At 28.7% G+C, this 14,567-nt stretch overlaps 1 protein-coding gene across 1 annotated transcript; it reads left to right on the top strand.

Moving 5' to 3' along the window:
• The first annotated feature begins 9,696 nt into the window (after positions 1 to 9,696).
• LOC114418772 (auxin-responsive protein IAA27-like) lies at positions 9,697 to 12,854 on the top strand. The gene is made up of 5 exons (XM_028384275.1): positions 9,697 to 10,422; positions 11,035 to 11,264; positions 11,512 to 11,653; positions 12,354 to 12,415; positions 12,552 to 12,854. The coding sequence occupies exons 1-5, from the start codon at positions 9,935 to 9,937 to the stop codon at positions 12,587 to 12,589; spliced, it is 960 nt and encodes a 319-aa protein (XP_028240076.1). The 5' UTR covers positions 9,697 to 9,934; the 3' UTR covers positions 12,590 to 12,854.
• Positions 12,855 to 14,567: the final 1,713 nt, after the last annotated feature.

Here is a 14,567-nt window from a genome sequence, read left to right as displayed (position 1 = left end):
AGATACATTCTTGTATGTTTTACTTTATTTACCGTCCTCCCAACTGTTACTCATCTTTCCATTTATTTTTACAACTAGTTTTTTTTACCGTGCATTGCACAGGTTATATCGAGATTTTTTTTTTTTGAAAATAGTTATATCGATATTTTATACACTAATAAAGAAGATTAAAGTCACTTTTCATATTTTATAATAATCAAACAACCACTCATATAAGCATTTTCATCAATTGCTGTAATCTTGCTAATGTATAAAAGAAATGTAATCACCAAAATAAATTTTAGATCTCAATTAGCTATTTGTCCTTATAGGAACATGAATAAATTTTCTAAATGCTTAACTTTTCCTATCATTCGTGTAACAACATACAAAATGAAAATACTCACTTTAAGTTAATGAATAAGTTACAAAAAGGTGTTAAATCAATGCATATACCCCTTGTTCTCCTTTTACTGTTGCATTTTTTGTTTATTATCCACCTCATCCTCATTATTGCATTGAAGGAAGCTTTAGCCGAAATTGAAAATTTATCTGCAAAGCGTAAAATATACATATGAAACACCTTGTTAAGAAGCACGATCAAAGTGAGTGAAAATGAGACACACATGTATGTATCAGCCATTTAAGATTGTTAACTTTCCAATGAAGATGTGGTCAAGTCAATTCAAGAATATGAAGCTTGTTGTTCAGGAAAATCGTCCCATAGAAGGTAGTGATTTAAAGTTCCGATTGAAGCTGGTTTTTCAAGCGGCCCAACCTCTTCTCAATGGACCGTGACCTTCGGTTTTTTTTTTTTTTTTGTCTTGAAAACTTTGAACATGCTTATTCCCTTATATATATATTTTTTTACCACTATTCCCTTATATTTATGCTTTATTTGATATGAAGGAGAGCAAGTTAAAAAAGAGAGAAAAGTTTAAAATTTGACTTAAGAAAGTTGAAGTTTTTTTTTTGTTTAAGTTCAACTTTTCTTTATATTTTTTTTCATTTCTTTTCAATAATAATAAAAAAAGAAATATACACCGTATTTTCCTTTGTTTACTACATCTTGAAGACTCTTGGCTTTTAGTATATATTTTAATTAAAATTATTTTTTAAAATCTTTTAAGGAATATTCCTTAATGGTGTTGTTCAACTACTTTATTCGGAAAAAAAAAACTAAATTGACTGAACTAAACTAAACTATATATTTTAAAATAAGAAGAAAGGAGCAATGCAATATTCACATCTTTTTTAGCATGGAAGTATAATTTATTATATATTTTGATATAAGAGACACTATTGCTAACATTTCTCATACTTCTATATTTTTATGATTCTATCTTTTAGGAGTAAGGATTATGATTTTTTTTGGTTTTGTCTTATGATTCATCAAAGGAAAGAGACCTTGATTAATTCAATTGAGAGATAAATAAAATCTAATAAAAAATTATTTTTACCAGTGATTAAATTCGGGTATTACTCAAATGATTCGACCTTACCTTCAGCAAATAAATCAATTGTGTCCAATCACATGATTTAAGGATTGTGATTTACTCTAATGATGTCAAACTAAACGGGACAAACTGTGTATTTGAATGACTTAAATATCAATTTAGTTCACGTAAGTTGTATCTTTTCAATTTTAGTCCATATTAGTTTTTTTTGCTTCATTTTTAGTTTAGGAAGTTTGTGTTTTTAACTTTTGGTATCTTTAAGCTTTTTTTTTTTTTTCATTTTTTTGCCTCCATAAGTTTGAACCTTTTCAATTTTAGTTATTGTAAGTTCACACTTTAGGAATTAAAACTAAAAAAAGTCAACTTACAAAGACTAAAATAAAATAAATTATAGAAAGATCATATTTAAAAAATACGAAGACTAAATTATAATTTAAATATATTTTAAGAGAAGATAACAAAATATATCATCTAAGAAAAAGAGAGTATAATTTACTCATATTTATTTGAAAAAACAATGACAAGACAACTTATATATATGTATATTAAAAAATTAAAAAATATAATTTTGAAGAGTACTTCTGTTCAGTACCAAAAAAACAAATGCACGAAACTAACAAATGATCATGTATAGGATGTTATTTTCTTAATAATTAAAAAATAAAAAAAATGTTTTCTTTTTTTACGGAAAACAACCGTTCATATGATTTGTATGAAATTAGTTTTATACTAATAAGCATTTCCCTTTTTTAAAATAAATGAAATCAAACATGTTTTTTTTTCCATTTTGACATATTTTACATTATAAGACATAACATTTAGTTTGAGCACATGTTTGGTTACACTTCTACCTTAATGTGATCTACATTTATATCATTTCAAGATTTTGATGTGGAAATTGAAGAATACGTGCATCTAATCGTCTCCCCAAACTGCACATTACATTTTATCTCATCCTATTCCATTCTATATATTTTCCGATATATTTGATAATCATCATTAACATCTCACTGCAGGTTCAGGATACTTTTTTGTTGCACGGTCTGAGACTATTTAAACATTTAAACTAACCAATTAAGAATTCTTAAATGCAGTGGACCAATGTAGACTGCGGATTAATGGAACATATACAAAAATGAAAGATTAAATATATTTTTTATCTTCATATAAATATCAAAATGTATAAAATTCATTTATGTAAAAATTTTAATACATTTATTGTCCTTACAAAATTAAAATGTGTCATTTTTGAATAAAATATTGATTCAAATAACTCCAAATTTATATTATAACTTTTTACAGCCACTATGTATATGACATTTTTTATATCAGTTTTAAATATAATCAATATAAAAAAACAATGCAAATAAGTTTAAAGTCTAAATTTGACTTTAGGTAAAAATGACATATTTTAATTTTGTGAAGATAAAAAATATATTAAAAATTTTAAAAAATAAATTTCAAATATTTTTATATTTATAAAAATGAAAATTATATTTTAACCAAAATAAAATAAAAATGGTGGATATATACTCTAATCACAAATGAGAATGCATATTGTGGTTCATTAATTCTTTATTGGTTTAGAGCTAGAATGCATGCATGGGCCGCAATGGCATCTGAGGCAATAAAGCAGCCAAAATGGAACAAACACATCCACATGTCATATAAGATCTCTGGAGGTGCATGTCTATATATATTATCAAAGCGAAAAAGAGAAAGTATATATGTTGAAGGCATGCATTCACGAAACGAAAGCTTTGTGACGGGGTAGTGCACAACAAATAGAATCCGTCTTTAGTGATACTTGAAAGTTGAAAGGGGGCTAGCTTGGCATTGCATGCTTATCTGTGCACTGTAGCAATGGTACACGGCAAACAGGTCCCACATGTTTCACACTTTGATACGTGTGATAGGAGTTTCGGAATATTTAAGATAGTTAGCAAAGTAAGGGAATCACATATTTTACATTGTAAATTACTATATATTTGTATAATTTCTATAGTAATTTTGTATAGTTTTTTGTCATTCACATCAATTTCTCTATTCTTTTTCACAAACAGTATATATTTTTGCTGTTTTTTTGCTTTTTGCGATAATTTTAATTAAGTGATTAAAGTAGGATCAGTCAACTATATTCAAATATATATTTGAGTATTAATTGCCTCAGCTACATTCAACCTAGCTAGAGTGCTTACCCAACAAGAAACACTGATACTTTTACGATGGTTTGGTCTTTTAGATGAAATTAATTTGAAGGCTTTGAAAGAGTAGTTTCATTTATGCATAGCAATCAATGACCTTAACAACAGTGGAATTGCCCAACTGGAAAAGCCAAATAAAGGGCTTATATCTTTTGTAAAGCAATCCTACGTATGTTGTTAACTAAAACAAGCTAAGAAACCGATGCATGCCATCCATATCCTTGGTTTAGTTTAATTTTGACCAAAAAAAAAAGTCATTTATTTTTTAAGAAAGTTATTTTGAGGATTAAATGTAAGTTCATCTCTGATTGCTCTGAGTCCAAAAAACAATTCTGCCTTAAACAGAGATATCATTCTCTCCTCCTAAAATTTTAACTACTAAAAAAATCAACTTGGAAGATTAATGTGGTGAATTGTGTTGCAAGATGTGATACATATACTTTAACATTTAAGAGTTTGTTTATACTTGAACTTGTTTTCTTGACAAAATACTTATTTTTCACTTTTAAAAATAGAAAATAAATTAATGATTATTCCTCCAAATTCAATATTTTTCAATGAGGAGATTGGCATAAAGAGTTACTAATTGCATAGAGCTTTCGGACTAAATTTGGATTCCTTTTCGTTTACTTATCACCAAGCTTTTGTCTTAACCATTTTTTTAGGAAGTAGAGGGGGTTCTAATGTCTTAAAACATTAAATCAGCAAATTTATTGTTTTTGGTCAAAGTTCATTAGATGAATTTGAATGAGTAAAAGGCGCACTAGAGCCAACAACTGTAGTAATCCATTGTGGTAGAGGGCCCGTTTTGGTTGTGCAAAATAAAGGTTTTCCAGCTATACTATGAACCCTTTATTTTTAATCACAAGGGTTGTGGGAGCAACAGGGACACTATATATGGTCCATGCATACTAAAGTTACAAAGCTGTTAATGTCATCATAATATGCCCCTCTAATTAAGTTCTAAACCATTGTTCCAGCATAAAACAAAAGCTAGCTCATTAAAGATTTTCCAAATTAAAACATGAAAACACTAACGCTTTTTTTTTTTTTATCATATATGCGTTCTTTGTCATTTCTGCCGTCGATACCACCCTTCAAAAATAAGACTGACTAGCTACTTTTCCTTGAAGTATTCTGGAACATTAACTTTTGGCTTAATTCCCAGACACAATATGCAGATTCATCTAATTATGCATAGTAAGAAAGTTGATGTTTTCACAGTTTTGGTCCCCGGCCGTGGCTAGTGCCTTCAAGAATTTCCTCACTTTATTGAGCCATACGTTATTCGCATCTTGTTCCTTTAGAAAGATTGTCGACCTTATTGTTTTTTTTTTAACTACTGTGATTTAAGTAATAATCAATTCAGTAATGTATGTATATAAATTAATTAGTTGCATAACAGATATCACTTATATTGATTTATTTATGCTTTTATGATTTCTTATTATTTTAACTTCAAAGAACTTAAAGTTAAAATAAGAAGAAGTTTCTACGCCTTGAGGGTTCTCATAGTTTTTGACTACGAGGATATTTTGTTTTCAAAAACAAAATGAGCCTAATACCACTTAAATATGGGTATAATTTGATTTAAATTTTAAATATTTAAATATTGTATCAAACTAAAGAAAATCCAGTACCAACTGTGTTAAAGACAAACTATTTGTGGGAGATATTGATCCTAGCGGCAACACCCTAGCCCTATTTGGTCAATGGTCAAGACACAAGAGGGTATCACTTGGCTTGTGAGTTGTGACTTGTGACTTGTGAGAGGTCCAAACTAGCAAGTTTCCCAACCATAATGAAAGGATATGAATTATGAAGAGTACTAGTACCACGAGCCACTAGCTGGTCTACATAGAGATAATGGGGATAGTTACTCCCACAAAAAAGTAATTTTTTTACATAAATATATTGAATAAATTTCTTTTTTTTCTCCATAAAAAATAGATCTTGCCTTTATAAGATTATTTTTTTTAATAAAATGAATGTAAATAGTTCTAAAAGATAAAATAGAAAATAAATTAATATTTATTTTATTCTTTTAAATTTTACTATTTTTAATTTTTTATTATGATTTTTAATAAAGCTTATATAATTTTTTGTTTGAGAAAATATTAGACTATTTTTTGTTTCCACTGAATAAAATTCTAGATCCGCCACGAGCTATGATTGGTAGGAGGGTAGAATGGGGATCCCAATTTCCTCATAACCAAATAAACAAGAAAACATACAACAATAAATTTACCATAATCAAAGAAAAAATAATGTCCACTTAAATTGCTTATAATAATTTCTATAATAAAACAGAGATAAATAAAAAAAATGTGATAAGATAAATGAAAAAACATTATATTTTTTTAGTAAAAATATCAATATTACAAACTACTTACTAACTAGGTTTCATATATTTTTGTTGGAAATATGTTGAAAGAGGTCTAGTCCTTAAATTAATCTCAATATCTCAAAAGATTAATTCTTGACTATCGGTCAAGAGATACCTTATTTCATAAAAAATATATATTTGTTAGATGGGAGTACAATCAAGTGATGTTTTGTATCAGGTAATCGATGGTGTCTACCGTGCGAAATGAAAACTCATTTCATATTGTGTGAAAGTCACATAGACTATCAATTATATTAATTATAAATTAGATGGATGGATTTTTTTCTTTTTTTTTTTCATTCATCTTTATTGATTTATCCTTACCCCTTATCTCTTTTTCTTATCTCCTTCTTTATTGCCACTATCACATGCAATGACGCTCTTCCTTATTCAACCACCACATTCTCGTTGCTCCCAAATGCCAATTCCTTGTTCCCTCACCAACACAATCATATCCCACAACACAAAACAAAAATCATAACAAAAAATCACAAATTTGAATCCGGTCACAAAAATAAAAAACATCTAGAAATTCACACATCTAAATCTTATCTACCCTCAATGGACATTGCGGTGACGGTTCTCCGTTTTGATTCTATATTTGAGACTTACTTCTCTTCTTTATATATGAAATTGTTGGTGCTTAAGTATTGAGAAAATGTGCATCGTTAATGGAACAAGCTCGCAATTTTTTTTATTTTAGTTTCAACATACCCACATGCAATTTTTTTTATCAAGGTTTTAACATACTCATTTGTGTTTTAATCTGGGTTTCAACATATCCATATCATTTGTTTATGGGTTGATGTTTGTGGTCGGAGAGGAGGGAAGAACACAATTTGGGGAAAAGAGGAAAAACGAAAAAAGAAGTAAAATAGTAGATGCCGAAAATCGCTTGATTGCAACACACTATGTTGGAAATCGTTAAAATAGACGAGTATTGGTTAATGACTTAGTCGGAGTGGAAGGTGAATAGTGGAAGAGACCATTCTTAGTGACCATAGAAATCACGGGTTTAGATTTAGGGTATGAGACAAACTGGGAAAGAAAAAAAAAAGAAAACTAAAAAAAAGGAAAAAATAGACTCTCACACTGTGTGAAACAAGTTTTAGTTTCACGCTAGACATTGTCTTTTAAGTAATCAACTATGTTTGTTTTTGTTTTTTTTTTTCTCCTTTGAAAGCAAGTTCCGTTAATTTAAAAAGCTCTTTTAATGGTTCCAAGTTGTAGAAGACTAATAATTTGTAGGAAGTAAATGCTTATAATATTTCCTTCTCCCTATGTAAATTTGTACAAACAACTTTTTTGGGTTTTCGATATGTTGCCATCTTTAGAAGTCAATTTCAGCCTCAATTTTAGACAACATGGAGTTCTTTGTGCTGTTTCCGTTATCGAAATTCTAAGTCATGGCTATGTTACGAGAGTGGCTTTCATGGTTTGTTTTGGTCAATTTTGAAAAAAAAATTATAATAATTTGGTGAAACAAAACTTTTAAAAGCACGTATAAATTTTATATGTAAATGAATTTTGGCATCAGTTGAATTTTTTTAATTTTTATGAATTATTTTTGTAATTTAGACATGTGATAAGATTTGACCATTTTATCATATTACCTTATTCATTAATAAAAATGTTATAAAGTAAACTAAAAATGACCCAACTTCTAACTTATATATTAAATATTCTAAAATGTAGCCGGCTTGATGTGAGAAAAGAGACAGAAGGTACGAACAAATGCGTGTTTTTATTGTAAGGAACGAAAGGGACGAAATGAAATTGAATTAAACAGAATGAAATAGAGAGAAAATGTTTGAATTAATATAGTTTGATAAATAAGAAATAAAAGATGTGAGATTTATATTAGATTTTAAAATTTTCACACAGATCCACACAATCAAACACGTATGAATATTATATTTTCACATAATTCTCTTCCTTTTTCTCTCTCTTTTTTTTTTATAACCAAACAAGGGATTAGTGAATGTTCATATAATCGTAAGAGTTAGTTTTGTTTAATTATTTAATGTGTTTCCTGCTAGTAATGACAAACAAGTATAAGTAATTCGTGAATCGTGATATTTTAAATTTAAGTAAAATTAAAAACTGTAAATTATTTTTTTTAAATTATTAAAAATATGTGCGTAATTAATTTAGGTAGAATTTTAAAAAGAAAAAGTTAAAATTGTAAATGAAGTATATATAATTAGTTTATAAAAATTTAAATGTATAATTTTAAACAAGAAAATCAGGAAATAAAAGGATAACAAATTAAAAGATTAAATCACTCTTAAGATATTGTAGTCAAAATATAGATGTAGAAGTGAAACAACTAAATGTATTCCTACACAATATCTCATTTTTCTATCATTAGGTGGGTCTTAATGATTCTATCAATCAATTAAATCTATTTAAGAGATTGACATCTCTTAACATATATATTTTTATTTACACTCATTAAGAACCAAATTCATAATCACATGTTTAAGAGATAAAATTATCTATTAATTATGTTACATCATATTTATATAACATAATACTAATATCCAATTGATACATATTATTGACACTGATCCATAAGATATAACTGTATAAGTCAAGACATAGTTTCAGATTACGAATTTCCAAGCAGATCTTTCTAGGGCATACAAAATTTGTGGTTCTTAACTCCGAGAATTAATGTGTTCCATGTCTTACATTCGCAAACATCATGGCATTATCAAACACATGCTAAAGAATTAATGTACGTACATTGTTTGAAGAAAAAGAAAAAAATCTCAACGACACAAATGCTAAGATACGGAGAATTGTCTGCCAGTTTGGGACTCACTTCATATTCAACTAAAGAATGGAGATTCACCTCTGTTGAATTCCTTTCAACTGTGTCGTGTTTGGACTCATACAGTTATTTATTCTATTCTTAATGCTTTAATTTGCAAATTGGAATGTCGTGATATGCAAATTGGAGTGCATATATTACTACTATTAATTAAGGATTTGAATCCATTAAAGTAAGGGAGATGAATTTTAAAAAATCAAATGTAGTTATAGTAGTCATTATTAATTAAGTGATAATGATTAAGATCTTAATAACTTTATACAATCAATTAGTATTGTAACTGCACTGGATGATAATTAAGGTAAGAACAGTGGGTAAAATATTGCCTTGGATCGAGTACCCGAATACCTTGTTGGTGAAAAACTGGAAATGGTTAACATTGCTACTATTATACTAGTTTTTTTGTGCGTGAATTTTACAATTTATTTTGGAATACAAATGATACTATACTAATTAATGCAGCAAAATATATATTTTAAGAATGGAAAAACAAAAAAAAAAAAATCACCAATATGAATTGACACAAGTAGTTAATTAAAGATTTAGAGTTAACTTCCATTTTTTCATGATTTTGACTTTGATTCTCCTTACGCTACTTAAATCCTACTTAGTTGAATTAATCTTGATAATCTAGTAATAAGTTGGTTTATTAAATAATTTTGGTGAAAAAAAAATTCTCTTGGTAGGCAAACCTCCCTAAAGATATATCCCCTGATGCCTAGAAATTAGTTGTCACTATTACTACAATAACATTGCTTCAACATGTACATCAATTAATATCATATTGTCAAATTATGATAACTACCGGAGAAAAAATATGCCTGTGGAAAGAGAAAAGTTGATTCATAAAGGCCAAGAAGATTCGTAAGGGAAAAAAAAAACTCCCGGGAAATTCGTACCATACCATGCGATAACTGCAGCATAAACTCAACTTTCTGACTTGTTTGTTTGTTATGTTCTTACAAATTCTATATATATATATATATACACATACATACGCTTACTCAATTGAGTGACTTGTTTAAATATTTTTCTGTTGCATAAATTTGGAACCTTTCACTGTTGAATTTTGATGACTACACCCTTGGAACATGATTACATAGGTTTATCAGAGGCTCCATCCATGGAAAAAAGCTGTGACAAGATATCCTCTTCGGTTTCCTCCAACCTTTCTTCTGAGGATGAGAACACTTCATCTCTGAACTTCAAGGAGACAGAGCTGAGGCTTGGCTTGCCCGGTTCTGAGTCTCCTGAGAACAACAAATTAGGGATCTCTCTCTTTGGCAAGGATTTGCAGAATAATGGCTATTCTTCTGCTTCTTCAACCCCTTCCAACAAGAACCTCAAGAGGGGCTTCTCTGATGCCATTAGCTCTTCTTCTTCCTCTTCTCGGAAATGGATTTTCTCCCAGAGTGATGCGGCAGCAACTGAGGCTGATTTGGAAAATGGTTCTAATAATACCTCTGCACGATGCAACAGAGAGGTTGATATGGTTCCTCACTATGAGAAACCAGCTCAGGTTGCTGCAACAAATGACCATGCTACTGTTCCTGCTCCAAAGTAAGTTTTCTTCATATACCTGTGCTTTAGACGTACCCTGCTTGAATAAACTTGTTCATAAGCATTTACAGGAGGGGAAAAATAGAGGTAAAATGAATTGAGCATTTGAGCTTCTCCTATAAACTTAGATTAACTTATGCCGCCCTTAATTTTTGTAAAAGTCCTCTCATTTATATTTCCAAAAGTTGATGTGCATGAGCTGATTTTAGCTTCTATGCTATAAACTCAAATTCATTTTACTTTTTTTTAAAATTTTCTTCTCCTATGAGTGATTATAGAGAAGTTTATCCAAAAATATTGAGTGTTCCAAAACCAAAATAGTGAAGGGTGTATGCGGAAGGTTGGTAACTAATCAGTTCAAGGTTTTGTTAAAGCTTATTAAAATTAAGGTGTGTGAAACTGTTTTCTTATAGTAAGACCTTGTTAAAACATTCGTTGATGTATTTATTTTTTTGGTTCAATTTTCACTGAATTTTTATCCTATTTTCAGCTAGTTGTATTGGCTATTGAATTATATTTATGGGTTTTTTTTTACTGTTTGATTATTGATACTTGATAGATTTTTCTATATGGGGTGATAAGTGAAATATATATCAAACTTATTTGTTGCAGAGCACAAGTTGTGGGATGGCCACCAATTCGATCTTTTCGAAAGAACACGATGGCCTATAATTTGGCAAAATGCAACAACGAAACTGAGGAGAAACCAGGAGTAGCTTGTCTTTATGTTAAGGTCAGCATGGATGGTGCTCCGTATCTCAGAAAGGTTGATCTGAAAACCTACAGCAACTATATTGAACTTTCTTCAGGTCTTGAGAAAATGTTCAGCTGCTTCACCATTGGTATGGTGCACTCTCTCTCACTCTCTATCTTCTTCATTATGCATGTGTTAACCAAAGTTGTAACAACATAATAGTCTGAGTGGTCTAACTGTGAATTGGACACCTAATGGCCAATTATGATTTTAGGTGTCAATAATTGAATTGATTATCAAACTACTACTTTAAGCTACTAAAATTATAATTTTTTTGAATCAATTAAGGCAGGACTATTGTATTTATAAAACAACTCAACAATTTCTCAAATCAGGTCAATGCAATTCTCGTGCACTTCCTGGGAAAGATGGATTAAGTGAGAGTGCATTCAGGGATATTGTTGATGGCTCTGAATATGTTCTTACATATGTAGATAAAGAAGGAGACTGGATGCTTGTGGGTGATGTCCCTTGGGAGTAAGTTCTCTTTTCATTTTTGTTTTTAAATCTTCACTGATCAATATATGTCATCTTTTTTTTTTTTTTTTACAACAATACTTGTTGGTTGAACCGGACAACTTTACTTTTTTCTTTTTCCATTTTTTCTTACTTTGTTTTCAAAAGCCTTACAAATTTTATTTGATTATAATATGAATTATCAACATATTTAAATAATAATTAATGTCAACAATTTTTTTCTATGGTGATTATCAAGACAGTCTAGTATAAGTTAGTTAGACTAATTTATAGGCTAATTTAACCAAAATAAATTTATTAAGTATAGAAATTTATTTAGCAATTCTTAGCTTATTATTTCAACTAGCAATCACAATTTATTATATAGGATAAGTTTATTAATTTTTAAAATAATTATTTTAAAGTAATCAAGCAATGATTTATAATTGAATGAAAATACACTCCTTATATATTATTAGCTTTTTTTTTTTTACTTTTATCAGTTCACTTAAAATCTCTTTTAATAACAAAAATTATAATGAAAACATGCTATTAACCATAAGCAATTCTTCAGAATGTCTTTATCGTGTGTATAAACTTCTAATATGTCTAGACAAGCTTGTCATTTCTGATTGCGACTTTTAAATCTCATTGAATCTTCTCATTACAACTAAAATCACTTTTGTCTTTAATGATGTTCCTTGCCTAATGCTCACTGCAGGATGTTCACTGAGTCATGCAACAAACTAAGGATAATGAAAGGGTCCGAGGCAATCGGGCTAGGTATGTGTTACTCATAAATTTTAAACTCGCTTTTACATGCTTAGGTGAAAAGTGGCAATATATTGAATATGATACTTTTTCTTTTTACATCTTAAATGGAAGATTAGCTAACAATATGTTATCAATTTCCTTGCAGCTCCAAGGGGTATGGAAAAATGTAGGAGCCAATACTAGTACAGAACATTCTGCTCCGCCACTGGGTCATTCACCCAAGCATATATATAAAGAAGGTCTAGAGGAGAATTTCAGCTTAATCAAAGAAAAATAAAATAATTAAGAAAAAAAGAGAGGATAATTTCAGTTTATGGTTCTGTAAGAAATAAAACGAAACATGCGTAATGTAGCGTTTCAATTTTTGTGCGTTCAGACACTGATAAGTCTCAGTTTCCTTGTGAATGTGTAGAATATAAAATATATTGTTATTTACTTATGTGGTGCACCTTTTTGGGATTCTTGTCGCTGCATAAAAGAATTACTTTTTTTTTTACATTTTAAATATTTTTGTCAATTTAAATTATTAACCGATAAATTTTGTTACAATATTGTCTATTATTTGTAATTATTATTTTTATTAATAAGACTATATAATATTAAGTTATGAATATAGTAATTATTGTAAATCATTTAAGTAAAATTTTAATTTTATTTTAAAAAGTTAAAAAATATCATTTTATATTTATTTTAGTTTGAGACTCTCCTTTATCTAAAAAAATTTATTGAAATTAGTATAAAATTTTAATTTAATGAGTGAATTTATGATATATATATATATATATATATATATATATATATATATATATATATATATATATATAAAAGATATTTTAACAAAAAATATTGATTATAAGATCACATATTTAATTAAAATTTTATTTCACGTTGATATTATATATATAGATTAATTTAAATATTTAATTGAGAGTCAATTTGAAATTTGAATAATATTTAAAATATATAATTACATTTTATTTTTATAAAAAATTAACAGTATATTAAATTAAAATTTGAAGTAAATTTGATTTTAGGTCTCATAATCTATAGACATGACCTTGGTGTTTAAGTAAGTGTATGCAGGAGATGATGAAGTAAGATAGAATTAGAGTGTGAGAACCTTGAACTTGTTAGGCTTACTTATAAGACTCTCATTAAGCAAGGGATTTGCTTTCTGTATGAAGGTGTGTGAAAGGTGCCTAGTATTGAACCCCTTGATTCGTGTGTTGTTGTTACTAATGGTTAAGGGTCATATTACAATGTTCCTGCTTGTACAATCCCCTATATAGTGCTATGAAAGTTGTTGAGTGAGGAAGAGTTAGGCTGAATATATTTTGGGCCAATATATTTGTTTTATTTAGTTATATGATCCGAAATGGACCCAGTAATGGTCCAAAACAAAGATTTTTTGTGACCTAGTTGTATTCTCGGCAATCATACATCTAAAACAAGCTAGCATATTTCCACTTTGTAGTGTGAAAGACGGTAATAGGATAGATTGATCATTCTTTAAATCAAAATACAAATATTGCATGAACCATTTGTAGGTCAAAGTAAGCATTGATTGATATTACAAACGCTCATTAAACAAACTAGGATACTTTTACCAACTAAATACTAAAATGAAGTTGTTTTAAAACATATTGTCGGGATAAGATTATTTTGATCGATGACATCAACTCGCTAAATTGACTAGCAAGTTTCATGTCTGTCAGGTAAGAATTTTTTTGAAAAAAGAAATTAAGATTGGATCTCACATAATATGGAACTCGTTAGTCAAATTGCCGAGTTGATCTGGTCAACAACTGAAATTATTCGGTGCCAATAATATATTTTAAAACAACTTCATTTAAATATTTAGTTCATAGAAGTACCCTAATTTGGTCCATCACTCATGCATGCTTCAAAATAGTAAGCAGGGAATGCTTATAAAGCTTTTGTTTTTTTGTTAACCACCGTAATGCTTATAACACTTTATATTAATACTTCAATTTTTAGATACATTGTTGAGTTTTATTATGTCTAATTCTCTTCTTCTTCTTCTTTTTAATTTGATCTTTGAGTTTTATGTTAATTTACTATTAATTTCGTATCCCACGATTCTAAAAATTGATGGATCCCATGGCCATCTCTGTTTTACGATTTTGAGTAGAGGGTTGTC

The sequence above is a fragment of the Glycine soja genome, chromosome 7, assembly GCF_004193775.1.
Source record: "Glycine soja cultivar W05 chromosome 7, ASM419377v2, whole genome shotgun sequence".
NCBI lineage: Eukaryota > Viridiplantae > Streptophyta > Magnoliopsida > Fabales > Fabaceae > Glycine > Glycine soja.
Note: the sequence above shows the minus strand (reverse complement) of the source record. Positions and strands in the feature narration are given on the sequence as shown.